This window comes from Bufo bufo, chromosome 2 (assembly GCF_905171765.1).
Source record: "Bufo bufo chromosome 2, aBufBuf1.1, whole genome shotgun sequence".
NCBI lineage: Eukaryota > Metazoa > Chordata > Amphibia > Anura > Bufonidae > Bufo > Bufo bufo.
Genome location: NC_053390.1, coordinates 445,973,745 through 445,992,084, shown reverse-complemented (window position 1 = coordinate 445,992,084; position 18,340 = coordinate 445,973,745). Strand labels below are relative to the sequence as shown.

Sequence of the window (18,340 nt, the reverse complement as noted above, 5' to 3'; positions counted from 1 at the left end):
GATGGACGGCGGGAAATCCACATTCTTCAGTGACCCGCGAGAGGCTGATGAATGGATAGTGAGCAGACCGGGATTCTGAATCATCTCTATTGTTTTGTCCGGACACCTGGACTTACCCTCACTTATCTGCTCCAGACCGAAATGAAAGAGGACGCCTTTCTGTTTATAGATGGACTCAGTTTCCAGACGAGAACTCTGGGTATCGTATGGGGCCTAGGGCCACTTATTCGCGACATGTGGAGCAGTTAAGGGGGGGGGGGGGGCGGGGGGCTTTTGTTTAGTTTTCTTGCAATGTTCTTATGCTGCATCCCCTCTTATAGTTGGTTTATGGCTGTTTAATAGTAAGAGACATCGGGACTCACCCGGCGACATCTGCACTGGGATAACACCTAAATACACCGTGCAGGTCCCCGAGTATACGGCTATGTTTGCAGCAGACCTAGAGTCTGCCCAGTATGTGTATGTAATGTTCCTAACGTTAGTTATTTTCTGGTTTGTATGTTCATCATGGTGGTACTTTAACATCTCCTGGAAACGGACGTGGAGATTCTATAGAGTGGTGGGCAGGGATGGGGGAGTCGAGATATTATTTAATGGAGAAATACGTATACAATTTATTGTGTCTGAGTTAAAATGGCGGGACTAACAGTTATGTCATGGAATGTGCGGGGACTAGGCGGACCAAGAAAAAGGATCGCTGTGTTTTCGCATGTACGTCGGTATGCTCCACATATCTTAGGCCTGCAAGAGACCCACTTAACATCTGAAACGGGCAACAGAATTAAGAAGCCCTGGGTGCAATGGAGCGCCAGCACATATGGGAATTCATACTCTAGAGGAGTGACAGTTCTTGTACATAGAGGTCTGAGGTGGGAAACTCGGAGGCTTGTAGTAGATCCCGACGGACGTTATGTATTTGTATTTGCACATATTAACTGTATCCCATGTGTAATCGTTAATGTATATAACCCCCTGCCAGACAGTGTATCAGTGTTGCAGGCTGTGGTGGGCTTTGTAGCGCAGTACCCGAATGTCGGATTACTTTGTATGGGGGACTTTAATATGTTCATGAACCCTGAATTAGATCGTTTTCGAGCTCAGCGGGAGATGGAGTGGGGATCTCTTCAACCTCGGTGCTTTTTGAAGGTGGCCACCGAGATGGGTTGGTTGGATTTATGGAGGGAAAGACATCCCCTGGCGGTACAGTATTCTTGCTTTACCCCCTCTAGGGGAGCCCTATCCAGAATAGATTATCTAATGGGAAGCGCACTGACCCTTACCTAGCTGGAGAGTATTGAGTACTGTCCACAGGGACCCTCTGACCACGCACCATTGCTAGCAAAGTTTTCAATGCTGGGGGAGGGAGCAAGAGGAAACAAAATGCGTATACATCCCTTCTGGCTTACCCTCATGGAGCCTAATGATCGGATCCCGGATCAATTACGTATGTTTTATGAGATCCAGGGTGACACAACAGACGAGCTGTTACTATGGGAAACGTTAAAAGCCTACCTGAGGGGATGCATTAAATCATCCATAGCATTTATCAAAAGAGAGGCCCACCGTAGAGAAGAGGAGCTCCAAAACTCATGTAAAAAAGCTGAGCGTAATTTCACTAGAGATCCCACTGAACCCAACAGGTTGGAATGGCTCCTTAGGGGTAGGCAGTATATGCATTACTTACAGGAGAAGAGTGATCACAAACTATTTTTCCTCAAGCAGCAATCCTTTGAGATGGGAGGACAGGCAGGCAAGTTACTCGCCCATATTGCACGAAACAACGCCTTGGCGCCCCCGGTTATACGTATTAGAGGGACGGATGAAGGGATGATAGAGACATTGCCGGGCATCCTATCTAGATTCCAGGAGTTCTACCAGGAACTGTATAGTTCAGTGGTACACTATTCTACCCAAGAGCTGAGGTCGTACCTACAGGAGGTGACATATCCCCGTCTGAGCGATGAAGATAGGGCAATGTTAGAGAGTGACTTCACATTAGAGGAAATTCAGGTAGCTGTGAGAGGACTCACGGCTGGAAAGGCACCCGGCCCTGATGGTATTCTGATCGAGGTGTACACCAGATACATTGACATCCTGGTCCCTAGAATGGAAAAAATGCTACAATCGGCAAAAATACAGCAGAGATTGCCAGACTCTTTCTATGATGCCACTATAGTGGTGATACTAAAACCAGATAAGGATCCCTTGGAGTGTGGGTCGTACAGACCCATCTCTCTGTTGAACTTTGACTATAAAGTGTTCACGAAAATAATCGCCAATAGATTGAATAAGGTCGTAGCATCTGTTGTACACCCGGATCAGTCCGGATTTATACCGAGGAGGTCTACTTCCACTAACATTAGGAGAGCGCAGGTTATTACGCAGGTAGGTGGAGCCCTGGACAAGCCGTGGGTCTTGGTCTCCTTAGATACGGCCAAAGCCTTCGACTCGGTGGAGTGGCCATATTTATTGGAAGTATTAAACTGCTTTGGCACAGTATTCGCACAATGGGCACAGATGCTTTATAGGCAACCTAGGGCGAACATTCTAGTGAATGGTTCTCATTCAGTTCAGTTTAACCTCGGCAGGGGAACCAGACAAGGATGTCCCCTGTCGCCCCTCCTATTTGCACTGGCAATAGAGCACTTAGCCCTTAGACTGAGGCGGGACGAGGTCTATAGGGGAGTATCCTTAGGAGGTAGGGAGGACAGGGTTGGCTTATATGCTGATGACCTGATACTTTTTATGGATAGGGTAGATCAATCGCTGCCCAGAGCAATTGAGCTAATAGAAACCTTTGGCCGTTTTTCCGGACTACATATTAACTGGGCCAAGTCAGCTCTGATGCCCCTTAAACCAGCGGAGTGGCCCACGATATACTGTAACCTCCCAGTTGTAGACCGGTTTAAATATCTGGGTATCATAATAACCAGAGATCCTTCCTTGGCATATACCTTGAACACTGAGCCCCTCATATCAACATTTGCTGGGAAATTTGCAACATGGAAATCCCTTCCCATATCAATTATGGGAAGTCTGAACCTCATAAAAATGGTTCTCCTACCTAAAGCATTGTACATACTAGAGCACGCTAGCACGACAGTCCCGCGAAGGTTCTTTGATCGCCTCCACTCCATGATATCGGCCTTTATATGGGGGAAAGCTAGAAGAAAAATGGCGCTCCAGACTCTACAAAGACCTAAACTACAGGGAGGGGCGGCACTCCCGGATCTTTTATTATACTTCTTAGCAGGGCAGTTACGTTACCTATCAACCTGGATATCTTCACAGCCTCTCGCCAACGCAGAATTTTATCTGCAACATTTTTTACAGATCCACTCGTTGTGGCTGGTGCTGGAGGATATTGGTTTGTTCCCTGGCAGGACCCTCCAATTGCATAAATTAGCCCATCAGGTCTGGGAAGCAGCTAAACTCAAAGCCTATAGGGACCTGCCGGATGCAATACTCTTGTGGGAGAACCCTATGTTTCAGCACCTGGAGCGACATGATGGAGTAGCGCTGTGGAGGGACCATGGGGTCCTGACCCTGGGGGACATCTATGAGGGGGGGATCTTTGAGGTCCTTTTCTCAACTCCCAGGACAAATTTGCGATCCCAAGACACATGTTCTTTAGGTACCTCCAAATTAGACATGCCCTTTCTGCACAGTTTGGAAGGGGCACCAGACAGATATCCAAATATCCATTGATCTGAGTATTGTCCACACAGGGCCCCAGGGGCCTCATATCGGCTGTCTATACACGCCTCATAAATGCAAAAATGGACACATCCCCACTACGTGCAGAAGACAAATGGAGGGAATGCATTCCTTCGCTCTGTGAGACAGAATGGGCCGAGGCCCTAGCGGCTCCTACAAGAGTTTCTCCCTCAGTTAACAACAAGCTGGTACAGTTGCATATTCTCCACAGGAGTTGCCTTACTCCTACCAGGTTATTTAAAATGGGTAGAATGGAGAGCAACAGCTGTCTCAGATGCCATCAAAACAATGCCAACTTCTGGCATATGATCTGGGAGTGTAGATATATACCAAAATTCTGGAGGGATTTAACATCACTCCTGTCAGATTTAGTGCCTGGAACTGTCCCTCTCTGCCCCAAAATGTGTGTGTTAGGAATAGTGGATGAAGATCAGTGGTCCCATCACCATAGGATATTCCTGAAAGAGACCTTATTCCTTGCTAGGAAGTCGATAGTGCTTAGATGGATGGCCGAAAGGTTGCCCACTCTAAACCATTGGAAACTGTTAGTAAATTGGCTAATACCGATGGAGAAAGTGGTATACAAACATAGAGGATGCCCACAGAAATTTCAGAAGGTGTGGGGAGAGTGGTGTGCATCCACAAACACGCCGCTACCTACTCGAGTTACCCCACACATGCCCCGAGTATAATAGGAGTTATGTATGTTCCTGCTGTTTTGCGTTCTCTAAGCTTGACTCCCTGAAATGCTATGCTTACCACTGTAAGGAAAATGCTTTATACATTATATAAACCCTGCTGCGCACAGGGGTATACTACTATGTATCATGTCTTTTGTTATGTTTTAGTTTTCAGATTTTAGTGTCATATAACATATGGCATGTACGTTGCTATCTGCCCCATTATACTTCAATAAAACGAGTAAAAAAAAACAAAACACAATGGAGAGGATTTATCAAAGCTTTTACGTCACAATGGCATTGCGGGAGCGGTGGGGATTGCCAGTTTTGATAAATCCCCCCCTAGTATGTATTTGCTGGCTCACATTATGCCTGGAAGCTTCCATCCTTCTGGGGAATCACAGGCTGTCTCAGTGTCATTCCACAGCTCTCTGACATGTAAGACATGAAGGATTTGGTGGCTTTGTAATAATTCTGGCCTAATATATTAATGGTATGTTTTTGTTTGTAGGATCATTCAGCAACTGGTAAATGGGATCATCGCACCTACTGCCATGCCAAACTTAGGACTGGGACCATGGTGAGTTTTGTTACCAGCGAGCACTGGCATTTTAGGAGATTTATAGTAAAGCCAGTATAGTATAGCTGCTAGTATCTGTTTATATTCAGGTTGAATCACATTAAATTTGGAAAAACCCTCCCGAAAAAAGGTCAATTTTATTTTTATTTTTTTATTGCAGATTTTGTATTTATGTCTGAAGAAAATATAGATTGCACACAACTCAGGTGACACAAGTGCATTTTTAACCCCTCAGTGACATAACTAATTTTAGCTTGAAAGGGGTTGTCTCACTTCAGGAAATGGTATTTATTATGTAGAGAAAGTTAGTACAAGGCACTTACTAATGTATTGTTACTATCCATATTGTGTCCTTCGCTGGCTGGGTTTATTTTTTTTCATCGAATTATACTCGTTTCCAGTGGTTGTGACCATCCTGCAGTCCAGCAGGGGTGACCGTGCTTGCACAGTATAGGAAAAAGTGCCTGCCTCTCTGGTGGCTGGAACCATTGGAACGCTCATAGGCACGCATGGGCAGCACCTTCTGTCTTGGCTACCTTGTGTCTGTCCTGTTGCGGTGGTCATAACTCCTGGAAACGAAAAGTATATAATCTGATGGGAAAAATAAATCCAGCCAGCAAAGGAGGGAATATTGACAATCACAGTACATTAGCAAGTGCCTTGTATTAACTTTATCTACATGATAAATGCCATTAGCTGAAGTGAGACATCACTTTTTAAGGAACAGTAAGGCCCCTTTCACACGGGCGAGTTTTCAGTGTGGGTGCAATGCGTGAGGTGAACGCATTGCACCCGGACTAAATCTGGACCCATTAATTTCTTTGGGGCTGTGCACATGAGCAGTGATTTTCACACATCACTTGAGCGTTGCGTGAAAATCGCAGCATGCTCTATATCGTGCGATTTTTCACGCATAGTTGCTAGGTGACGATCGGGATGGGGACCCGATCTTTATTATTTTCCCTTATAACATGGTTATAAGAGAAAATAATAGCATTCTTAATACAGAATGCTGAGTAATTTAGGGATGGAGGTGTTAAAAAAAATTAAAAATGTAACTCTCCTCATCCACTTGTTTGCGAAGCCCGGCTCGTCTTCATTCTTCTTCTTTGAGGACCTGGGAGGAAAAGGACCTTTGGTGACGTCACTGCGCTCATCACATGGTCCATCACCATGGTGATGGACCATGTGATGAGCGCAGTGATGTCACCAAAGGTCCTTTTCCTCCCAGGTCCTCAAAGAAGAAGAATGAAGACGAGCCATCCTTCCATCCTTAATTTACTTTGCATTCTGTATTAAGAAGGCTATTTTCCCTTTATAACAAGATAATAAAATTTACACAACACCGATCCCAAACCCGAACGTCTGTGAAGAAGTCCGGGTTGGGGTCTGGGTACCAAACATGCCGATTTTTCTCACGCATGTGCAAAACGCATTAAAACGCTTTGCCCTCATGGGGAAAAAATCGCGCATTTTCCCGCAAAGCCCGTGGGAAAGAGGCCTAACATTCCCCCCCCTGTTTAATAGGACATAACCTTTTTTTTATTTTTTTTTATTTAGTTTAGCTATATGGGAACTTGAATTTTGCTCCACAGGTTTTTTTTTTTTGGGAACAATGTTGGGCATATAGTTTATAAAAAAATAAATTAAAATAACACTGAAAAAAAAATAAGAAAAAATCCTACATGATGTGATAAATAAATATGCATATGTGCATGGCTACATTTAAAAAAAAAGATAAATCACTGGAAATAGTGCACAATAGATGCAAACCTTATATATGGACTAAGCCCTCTCTCTGATATGATAAAATCTGAGACTCTCAGCCAATATATTTTGATCAAAACACATCTGTGCCCACCTACCAGCGCCAAGGTGGTCTCAGTCAGGCAGGTGCTACTCTAAAACCTATCTCTATGCCATTGGCAGACCCTTTACACAAACTGCATAGGTAGGTTTAGTGTAAGACCTGCCTGACTGAGACCACCTTGTCACTGGTAGGCGGGCACAGATGTGTTTTGATCAAAGTGTATATTGACTAAGAATCTGAGATTCTTAGTGTCCGAATGAGGGATTAGTCTATAAATACTATTTGCATCTATTGTGTTAGTGCATTATTTCCATATAGTATATTAAATAGCTTATTTTATTTTTAGTGGGATAAAAGATAAACCGCAATTGTAACATTTATTTTGTGGGATTTATTTTTATGGTGGTCACAATGTGGTATAAATAACATAACTTTATTCTCTGGGTCAGTGTGACTATATTGTTGCCAAATTTATATATACAGTATAAAAGTAAAAGTTAGTTTTATAATTTTTTTGGAAACTGGCCCACAGAGCAGTATTCCAACATAATGACCCCAAACACACCTCTGACTTGCTAAAGAAACTGAGGGTAAAGGTGCTCAACTGGCCAAGCATGTCTCCAGACCTAAACCCTATTGTGGAGGAGCGCAAGGTCTCAAACATCCACCAGCTCCGTGATGTCGTCCTAGAGGAGTGGAAGAGGATCCCAGTGGCAACCTGTGAAGCTCTAGTGAACTCCATGCCCAAGAGAGTTAAGGCAGAGCTGGAAAATAATGGTGGCCACACAAAATATTGACACTTCAGGCACAATTTGGCCATTTTTACTTGGGGTGTACTCACTTTTGTTGCCAGTGGTTTAGACCTTAATGGCTGTGTGTTGAGTTATTTTGAGGGCACACCAAATTAACACGGTTATACAAGCTGTACACTGACTACTTTACATTTGTACAAAAATGTGAGGGGTGTACTCCCTTTTATGAGATACTGTGGGTGTGTATATTTATTTAATTATATATATATTTTTTTTTTATATTCTTTCTCTCCTCCCCTAGGCTGGCTTTAGAGTACAGCCATGACAGGTGGAGGGGCTGCTTTAACTCTTCATATTTTGGGCTGGGTAGCAGCTAGAGACATGGGCCTGGTCTGCCTTCACTTTCAGCTGCTGTCACTCCCAACCCAATTTCTAAAGGTGGATTTACAAAGGCAGATTCTCTGACAGATTATCGGGAATGAATGTTCTTATGCACAGTCGTTCTCAATAATCTTCCCTGTAAAGGTGCCACAGATCATCCGGTGAACAAGCTCGTTCGGTGATCCTGTCGTTCATGCTGGCACATAAATAATTGTTTCTGGGAAGCAGATTGTGTTGTCTAAACAGCTTTCTGCTGCCCAGAAACAATGCAGCTGTATTAGGATGAGCGATCGCAATAGCGATCCTTTGTCCTCATACTGTGAAGGTGATCGCTGCATGTAAATACAGCAGTCTCCTCCACTGTAAGAGCAGCTGATTACCGGGAAGGAATGATTTCTTCCCGACAATCTGCTGTTGCTTGGTGCGTGCTATATCTCCCGATGTAAGGGAGATGATCCTGTGATTTGATTTCAGTTTTCAAACAAGACTAGGCCCATATCTCTATCTGCTACCCAGCCCGTGATATAAAGGTTCAAAGCAGCCCTCACCCTGCTGCTCGGGCTGTTACATCCTTTTCCCAAAGCTTCTAGGGGCTTAAATTATTATATATTTTTTAAAACCTTACTAGTGTTGGACGTTACAGGCCTGAAGCCTGCTGTGATGACCTTGTGCAGATCCAGATGTGTTAGGATTTTTTTTCTCCTATTCAGTTTGGAGCATATGTTTTTGTGATTTAGCTGTGGTGATTTTCAACTTCCAGGGGAGTTCTTCATTCCAATCCAATGGATTATGCGTGGGGAGCCAATGGCCTAGACACAATAATCACACAGGTAACGCTTTCATGCTTGATAATGTGTGAATGTATGAGATACTTGTAAACCGTATTTAATGTTGTTCAAAAAATATTAATATTTTAAATGTTTTAAACCAGTTACTTAACCAGTTTGAAAACACCGGACCTCCGCCTGCTGACAATGAGAAGATACAAGCCCTTCCTACAGTCCAAATAACAGATGAACACGTGGGTGAGTACAAGTTGATACCTTTATTACCTGATTGCACAAAAAGAATAACATTATTTTTTTTTATCTTAAAGGACATCTTCAAGAGCAATATTTTTATGACTGCATTTTACCAATTGGTTGTTACTTGATTGCACAATGTAAACGCACAAAAATAAAACATTATTTTTAGTTCAAAATGAGTAGAATGCAATCATAAAAGGTGCTCATAGCCTTTAAGTGATTGTTGAATACCTTTTTAAAATTCTAGTTGGTGGCAGTATTGGTGAATCTCGCACATTGCAGCATTTAGGGTGTGTTCACATGTTGCAACAACACTGCGTATTTGTGGGCAAAAAATTCACAGCATATTACTAAAGCCTCAAAGTGGAGGAGATTTTAAAAAGTCTTCTAATGGGGGGAAAAGAAATCCACTTGGATATCAACCTGTGATGAGCATTTCAAATCTTTCCGCAGATTTTGACCACAGATTTCACCACTTTCAGTGCAGTGGGCTGAAATCGTGGTAATTCATGCAGATTTTCCTGCTGTGAGATGTGCAGTGGAATTTTTGACAGACATGTTGACATACAAAGTTTCGCTGATGTACAGATTTATCAAACTGGTGTAAAGTAGAACTGGCTTAGTTGCCCATATCGACCAATCAGCTTCCGCCGTTCATTTTTCAGAACTCGCTTGGAAAATGAAAGGTGGAATCTGATTGGTTGCCATGGGCAACTAAGCCAGATTTCCTTTACCCCAGTTTTGATTAATCTCCCCTATACTCTTTTTTTTTTTTTTTTTTTTTTTTTTTTTATCTTAACTTGTGCTCAGTTTTATCAAGTGTCTAAAAGCAAAACGGTCTTTGCTATCCATCGCAAGCAGCCACAGCGTAGCTTTCATTTTACTTCTAGTTAATGAAATGAAAGCTGAGCTCTGGTCGCAGTAGGCAATAAAGACAGTTTTGCTTTTAGACAGGTTTGAGAAATGAGGCCCCATATATTTCTGTACTCCACAGGTTCAGGACTGGAGTGTCCAGTATGTAAGGAGGATTACACAGTTGGTGAAAACGTGAGACAGCTTCCGTGCAATCACTTATTTCACAATAACTGCATCATCCCCTGGTTAGAGCAGGTCAGTATGAAATGCGTTTCCTTCTCCTTTCTTAGAACTTTGTGGTTTCACAGACCTAGCTGTGCAGATAAACTGGATGGGACAAAACTGAGAATATCTGTAAATTGCCAGGACTTATCAGAGGTTTTTATAACTGCTTCGCAAAAACTTCTTTAAAAGGGCTAAGTTTGGCGCAGAAATTATTTGCTCAATCTGCTTTTGATAAATTAATAATTATAAAGGTTGTCGAATTGCACACAATTTGCTTTGGCAAGGCCTTCCTGATCTCAAAAGATGACATCCCACCCATAGCTGTAAGGCTCTGTTCACACTTCCATAAAGTGTTTTTACACCCTTGAATTTGTGTGTGAATGAGACCTTACAGGCAAGTTCTGTTACTAGCTTAAAGGGGTTGTCCCATTACAAACGCTTAGGGGGAGATTTATCAAACTGGAGTAAAGTAGTCCATAGCAACCAGATTCCACCTTTCATTTTCCAAAGGAGCTGTGAAAAATGAAAGGTGGAATCTGGTTGCTATGGGCAACTAAGCCAGTTCTACTTTACACCAGTCTGATGAATCTCCCATTATTCCCTATCCAAAGGATAGATGATAGGTGTCTGATTAGGGCTGAGCTGCTATACCAAGCACAGTCAATGTACGCCGCTGTGCTTGGTGAGCTACTGTGAGCGCCAGAGCCTTCTCAAATAGCAGATCGGTGGCTGTCCTGGGTGTCGGACCCCCACCGATCAGATACTGATGACCTATCCAGGGTCATCAGTATAAAAGTCCCAGAAAACCCCTTTAAATACTATTTTTAGGGTTGAGCCTGAAGAGTCGGTTTATTCATTTTTAGGCAATTCTTTTCATGTTTTGTCTACATTTTTATTGTATTATGGGCCTCATTTAACAAAACTGCATAACAGAAAAAAAACTCCAACCTATCAGAGCTCCAATTTATGTATTAATCTGCCTTGGTGAAATGAAAACTCCATGGACATTGGTTAATGTGGGCAACATAACCGGTTTGATAAATATGGCCCATATACATTAAAGTAGTTTTCCATTTTCCATTTATTAAACCCCTTCCAGACTAGCGCCGTACTAATACGGCGCTGGCCGGATCCTTAAAGATGCGCCCGCTCCTGCGTGGAGCAGGTGCCATAGACACGAGCTGCCTGCTGTTTCATACTGTAACCACGATATCTGAGCTCGTGCAAACCCGGAAGCGCGTGCTTTCGGGTATGCTCCGGCTCCCTCCAGCGGCGATCGGAGGATCCAGAGCTTGTATGCAGCAGCCCCTGTCACAGAGAATGACCGGGAGGCTGCTGCACAATGTTTGCTATGGAGCCCCTGTCTGTATCGGGGCTCCATAGGAAGCTAGTAAGTTTCTCATAGACTCCTATGCTAACGCATTGGGGCCTTTGAGAATAGCAATCTAATAATTGCTTGTTGGTTTCCTATGGGAACTATATAAAAAATCTCTATCTCTCGAATTCAAAAAATACACATCACGGATATTTCCACATGCAAAAACGACCATACTATGAAAATATACAAATATTTTCCCCATACAGAAAAAAAGTCAAAATAGCAGATTCGTCATTTTTGGTCGCTTCTAGTGTTGATCGAGCACCAAAGTGCTCAGGTGCTCGAGTAGAACACCAGGGGATGCTCTGGAAGTCAATGGGAGAACCCGAGCATTCAACCAGGCACCCCCTGCTCTGAAGAGGGGAGGGGGTCTGGTTCATAGGAAAAGGTCAGAAATTGATGGAAACACCACTGAAATGGTTCGGGAACAGCATGGGGAGGATGTCTCGATGCATCTTGGACTCCCAGGTCGCTACTGGGAACGATGTTGTCCGAGTAGTACGCCACTTTTACAGACTGACAATGATACGCACAAAACCGAAGATAAAAATCGATTTTAGAGGAAAAATTGTTAGGAAACATTCTTTCCCGTATATATACTTGTATATAAAGTGCAAGTGCTGCCAAAAATTACAAGGAAGAGGCACTCTGATACAACCTGTATATCACATAAAGGGGGGCCTCATTCACATTGTGGTACAATTGTTCAGGTAGTGGGACTCCTACACTCATAAAGCTTATGCACTAAGGGAAAGGGCTGCTAGAAATTACAAGGAACCGGCACTACAATACACCCTTTATTACACATAAAGGTGGGCATCATACACAGCCTTGAAAAATTATGATTGATGGCCTGCTGGTGACCCTCAAAAACATTAGGAGCAAGGCCTGCTGGTGACCCTCTAAAATATTATGGGCGAGGGCCTGCTGCTGATCTGACCATCTAAAACATTATGGGTGTGGGCCTGCTGCTGATCTGACCATCTCAAACATTAGGGGCGAGTGGCTGCTGCTGATCTGACCATGGAAAAAATTATGGGCGAGGGCCTGCTGCTGAGCTGACCCTCTAAAACATTACGGGTGAGGGCCTGCTGGTGACCCTCTAAAACAGGCATGCTCAACCTGCAGCCCTCCAACTGTTGCAAAACTACAACTCCCAGCATGCCCGAACAGCCTACAGCAGGGAATTGTGGGAGTTGTAGTTTTACAACAGCTGGAGGGCCGCAGGTTGAGCATGCCTGCTCTAAAACATTAGGGGTGAGTGTCTGCTGCTGAGCTGACCCTCTAAAACATTAGGAGCGAGGGCAGCCTAAAAAGCATGTTGATATGATGGAGGAGGAGGACGAGAAAAGGAAGATTAAACCATATAACCTTTTTTGTGGTGGAAGGGGTGCACGGGAATACAGTGTATTCAATACACCATAAAAGCCACATTTAAAGTGCCTTTATGTTCAGCCGCTTTCCTCTGGTGGAGTAGAGAAGTCAGGGGAAATCCAGGCCTTGTTCATTTTGATAAGTCAGCCTGTCAGCATTTTCAGTTGACAGGCGGATGCGCTTATCAGTTATAATGCCCCCAGCAGCACTAAATACCTGTCGGCCTGATAAAACGCTGGCGGCAGAGCAGGCCACCACCTCCAAGGCGTAGTTTGTGCCACATGTCCAGCTTGGACACCCAATAGTTGTAAGGCATTACTGAGGACGCTGACACTGTCTCCTTCACCATCTTCCAAAACTTTTCTCTCCTTGACACTAGGCTGCGCATCAGGGTGAGGTTGCTGGCGGGGTGTCATGAAACTGTCCCGGGCCTTGGAGAATGTGGCCTGTCTCTGTTGGAACTGCTGTGTGTTCCCCTTGTCTCCCCTCCTCGGTTGCCCAAGGAACTGCGTACTCTGCTGCCAGCGTTGTCAGCTGGAAATTTTTGGAGCAATTTTTCCACAAGGACCTTCTGGTATTGCGCCATTTTGCTAGTCCTCTCCACCACAGGAATGAGAGATGAGTTCTCTTTGTAGCGGGGGTCGAGAAGGGTGAACAACCAGTAATCGGTATTGGCCAAAATGCGTATAACGTGGGGGTCACTGGAAAGGCAGCATAACATAAAGTCAGCCATGTGTGCCAGAGTCCCAACAGACAAGACTTCGCTGTCCTCATCAGGAGGATGACTCTCAATCCTCATCCTTTTCCTCCTCTTCGGCTTATCCACGCTGAACAGATGGAATAAACCTGCTGTGGGTACTACCCTCTGTAGCGGAGGCAACAGTCTCCTGCTCCTCATCATCATCCAATTCACGCTGAGAAGATGAACGGAGGGTGGTCTGGCTATCACCCTGTGTACTGTCTTCCCTCATTTCCACCTCTTCCACATGCAAAGCGTCCGCCTTCATTGTGAGCAGCGAGCGTTTCAGTAGACACAGAAGTGGGATGGTTACGCTGATAATAGCGGCATCGCCACTCACCATCTGTGTAGATTCCTCAAAGTTGCGTAAAACCTCACAGAGGTCAGACATCCATGCCCACTCGTCGCTTGTGAAGAGCGGAAGCTGACTGGAAAGGCGGCGACCATGTTGCAGCTGGTTATTCCACTATTGCCCTCTGCTGCTCACAAAGCCTGGCCAACATGTGGAACGTGGAGTTCCAGCGCGTGCTCACGTCGCACAACAGTCGGTGAGCTGGTAATTGCAAGCACTGCTGTAGCATTGGCATACCGGCGGCAGCTGTAGATGAATTTCGCAAATGGGCACACACGCGACGCACCTTCACCAGTAGCTCAGGCAAATTGGGGTAGGTGTTGAGAAACCGCTGAACCACTAAGTTGAACACGTGGATTAGGCATGGTATGTGTGTGAGCTTGCCAAGCTCCAAAGCTGCCACCAAGTTACGGCCATTATCAGACACAACCAACTGGTTGTAGGTTGAGTGGTGAGAGCCACAGCTCAGTCTGGTCCCTTATACCCTGCCACAGCTCTGCGGCGGTGTGCTGTTTGTCACCTAAGCAAATTAGTTTCAGCACGGCCTTTTGCCGCTTCCCAATGCAGTGCTACACTGCTTCCAGCTAGTGACTGATGGATGACTGGTGCTGCAAGATGAGAATTCAGAGGTGGAAGTGGAGGAGGAGAAGGGGGTGGTTGCAGAAACTAATGTAGGTGGTGGCAGAAATCCTGATGGAAGTAGGGCCCGCAATCCTTGGCGTCGGTAGCACCTGTGCCATCCCTGGGTACGACTCTCTTCCGGCCTCCACAACGTTCACCCAGTGTGCCGTTGGGGAAATGTAGCGTCCCTGGCCAAAAGCACTTGTCCATGTGTCAGTCGTTAAGTGGACCTTCCCAATAACTGTGTTGGTCAGGGCACGACTGATGTTACTGGACACATGCTAGTGTAAGGCGGGGACGGCACACCGGGAAAAATATTAGGTTGCGGAAAGCCTCAGTGTCCACAAGCCTAAATGGCAACATTTTCAGGGGCAGCAATTTGGAAAGGTGCGCATTTAGTGCTATGGCCTGTGGGTGGGTGGCTGGCTATTTGCACTTTCATTCAAAGGCCTGGGGGTATGAACATCTGTACGCTGCGCTGAGACACAGAAGTGGATATGCTAGCTGATGGTGCTTACGAAGGTCCAGGTGCAGGGCGGAAGGCATTCCGGCCTGCGTTTTGGACAGTGGATTGGCCAGCACGTAACACCGGGGAAGAGGAGGCAGTGGTGTGACCCGCAGACACTGATTGTGGACCCAGGCTTTCGGCCCACCTATTAGCGTGCTTTGATGCCATGTGGCGGATCATGCTAGTGGTGGTGAGTTCACGCCCCTGCTCATTTTGGTATGGCACAGGTTGCAAATGACAATTCTTTTATTGTCCGCACTTTCCTCAAATAAGCGCCAGACTGCGAAACACCTACCCCTTGGCAAGGGAGATTGGTGCAAGGAGGTGCTTCGGGGAACAGTTCTGGGCCTTCCCAGGTTGGTTCAGTGATTTCAATGTCCACCACCTCCTCTTCCACTTCCTCACTCTGGTCATCCTCCTGACTTGTTGACCTAACGACAACCTCACTTATTGGCAACTGTGTCTCATCATCCACCTCGTGAAACACTAATTGCCGTTCCCCACTGTCATCTTGTAACTGTGGATGCTCAAGAGTTTGGGCATCAGTGCACACGATCTCCTTATGTCCCTCTTCAAGCGGGCTTGGCGAGAGGCCCAAATCAAGGAATGGCGATGAAAACAGCTCCTTGAAATATCCGAGTGTGGGATCACTTGTTTGGCAAGACTCTCCATGGTGGGAGGAAGGAGGATCAGGGTGAGGATTCTGTTGACCAGACTCTTTGCTACTGAGACTGGACTTTGTGGAAGACAGGGTGGTGCTTAACCGACTGGAAGCATTATCTGCTGCAATCCAACCGACCACCTGGTCACACTATTCTGACATGAAGCTAGGTATCGTGGATGAGTGTGTTTCTTGGGCTCTGGCAGCAGGCACAGTTTCACCGTGCCCAGAGCCACGGCCTCTGCGTGCACCATCAGCACCACAGCAACTTCCCAGTCCCTTACTGCTCGCCTTCTGCATATTAAATGGTATATGCTTGCAAGTATGTTACGTGTACAGTAATGCAAGTTTTGTAAGTGTATGCGCAAATAAATTAAACTGAATGTCACTGATATTTAGGATGTGCAAACGTTATACAGGAGATGTAGCACAGGTAATGTCGCTGCTGTCACCAGCGGCTAACGTTATACAGGAGATGTAGCGCAGGTAGTGTAACTGTCCGCAGCAGACACAGTCTATGGAAAAAGTGCACTGGATGTCACAGATATTTTTAGGATGTGCAAACGTTATACAGGAGATGTAGCGCAGATAATGTCGCTGTCTGCAGCGGCCAAACAATTGCAAGCTATTTAGCGCAGGTTGCGCAAAAAATATATATTGCTGCCCCACAAAATAGTCCTTAAAAGGACTTTTGGGTCTCTAACACCAACCCTGCCTAACAAATTTTATTTAAATTTAATTCCCTTCACTATCTGTCCCTTCTACAGCACAGCTCTCCCTGACTAAGACTGAGCCGAACCACGTGTCATCGGTGTTCCGGTCAGCCAATCACTTTAATGCCAGTAACCATCATGGCTACGGCATTACAGTGAGCACACGCGGTATTCAGCCAAACACTGAGCATGCTTGATCAACATTAGTCGCTTCATTTCCCACAAAAAATGTAAGTGATCAAAAAGTCATACACACCCCAGAATGGTATCAATGAAAAGTACAGACCGCCACGCAAAAAATAAACACAACTTCATACACACAAAACTACAAAATAGTTATAGGGGTCAGAATATGGAGACAAAATTATTTTTTCCAAGATTTTTATTATTTTATCAATGTCAAAACGCAAGAAAAACTGTACATATAAAGTATCACCAGATTCGTACTGACCTGTAGAATGAAAGTAACTGGTCAGTTTTATCACGCTTCAAACGTTGTAAATAAAAAAAAACTCCACCCGATTTGGAATTTTTACTACATTTATATGCAATATTAAATGGAGGCGTGTGAAAGTACAACTTGTCCTACAAAAAACAAGCCATCATGTGAATGGAAAGATTAAAGAAGTTATGGCTCTGGGAAGGCAGGGAGTGCAAAACGAAAACGCTAAAACCTCCGGGGTAGAAAGTTAAACAAAAACACAAAAATCCTGTGTTTTTGGCCACTACGCCTAATAATAGGCACCATTTCTTGGTCTGTACGGATCACTTTACTGCAGTTATATATTATTTTAAACCTGCTTGTAATGATAAGGAGATATCATGTCTGTGTATAGATAAGTCAGGAGCTACCATTCACAATAGATGATTGTCAGGGCCTATCTGTTCTTTCCCGATACAATGACCTCTGCAAAGGTCACAGAGCATGCCTAGAAAACTCTCCTATAGAAGTCAGAGGTCCCCTCCTGACCTTTGTGTCTATGGACCATGGGGCTGCCGTGAAGCAATTTTCTTAATGCTTTTTAAATGCTGTAAAGAACAGCTCAGTCAAGATGGCCGCCCCCATAATCTTGTTCAGGAAATAAAATTAAAACGATCAGAAAATAAAATTGGATTAGAAAAAAAAGATGTCGCTATCTGGTTTTAACTGGCAGAAAACATTTTTGGTGACGCATCTCTTTTAACCTTATGGGTCTGATGAGATGGCCACGCACTGTACTCAAGAGAAGTGAATGCCACATGTGAGACCACTGCTCCCTTCACACAGGTGACTCGGGGACCATCGTTCTTGTGATCAGTGGGGGCTCCTGCGGTTACATCTCCATAGAAGCCCTTGAAATATTTACTTTAAGATACTTTCCAGGAGGGTAACTATGAGCTACGCTGGTACATCCACTTCATAACAACTATTGTTTTCTTCCCCACAGCACGATACGTGTCCTGTATGTAGGAAAAGCCTGAGCGGTCAGAACACAGCTACCAATCCCCCAGGACTTACAGACATGAATTTCTCTGCTTCCTCCGCTTCATCCTCCTCCTCCACTTCCCCTACTGATGACCATAGTTCTGCCAATAACTCCTGAGCACCAGAGATAGGGAGGGGGAGCAGCTGCTGGGCACCACCTCCTTACACCACCCTCTCATCTGCTGCTTTCTTAACATTGCATTCAGAGCCGAAGAAGGAACCCTGCCCAGGAGGAGTTCCTGAACAGGACATTTTAAGACTAAGGGGGGTTACGTCTGTGTCTCTTTCTCCTTCCCAAAGTGGAACAGCTGGGAGCCAAACTGTTCATCATGAATTCTCCATCCCCTCCCTGGAACATCCGGCATGGAAGAGACTGTGTGGGTGTGACTTTCTTTTTTTTTTCCCCCCCAAAATGGTTTGGGTTTCCTCTTTTAAAATATAGAGGTGCGGTAACTCATGTTTACTATTTTTTATTTTTTAATGTTTTGAGGTTTTTAATCTTTA

General features: G+C 44.8%; 1 protein-coding gene across 1 annotated transcript in view; it reads left to right on the top strand.

The window, feature by feature from the left end:
* The window catches only part of RNF126 (ring finger protein 126), a 46,845-nt gene extending 28,510 nt beyond the window's left edge, over window positions 1-18,335 (top strand). Inside the window, exons 5-9 of the mRNA XM_040417517.1 lie at window positions 4,909-4,977; window positions 8,681-8,750; window positions 8,852-8,945; window positions 9,940-10,055; window positions 17,799-18,335. Coding sequence (XP_040273451.1) covers window positions 4,909-4,977; window positions 8,681-8,750; window positions 8,852-8,945; window positions 9,940-10,055; window positions 17,799-17,954 — 505 coding nt within the window. The 3' untranslated portion in view covers window positions 17,955-18,335. The remainder of the gene's footprint in view (window positions 1-4,908; window positions 4,978-8,680; window positions 8,751-8,851; window positions 8,946-9,939; window positions 10,056-17,798) is intronic.
* The last annotated feature ends 5 nt before the right edge of the window (window positions 18,336-18,340 follow it).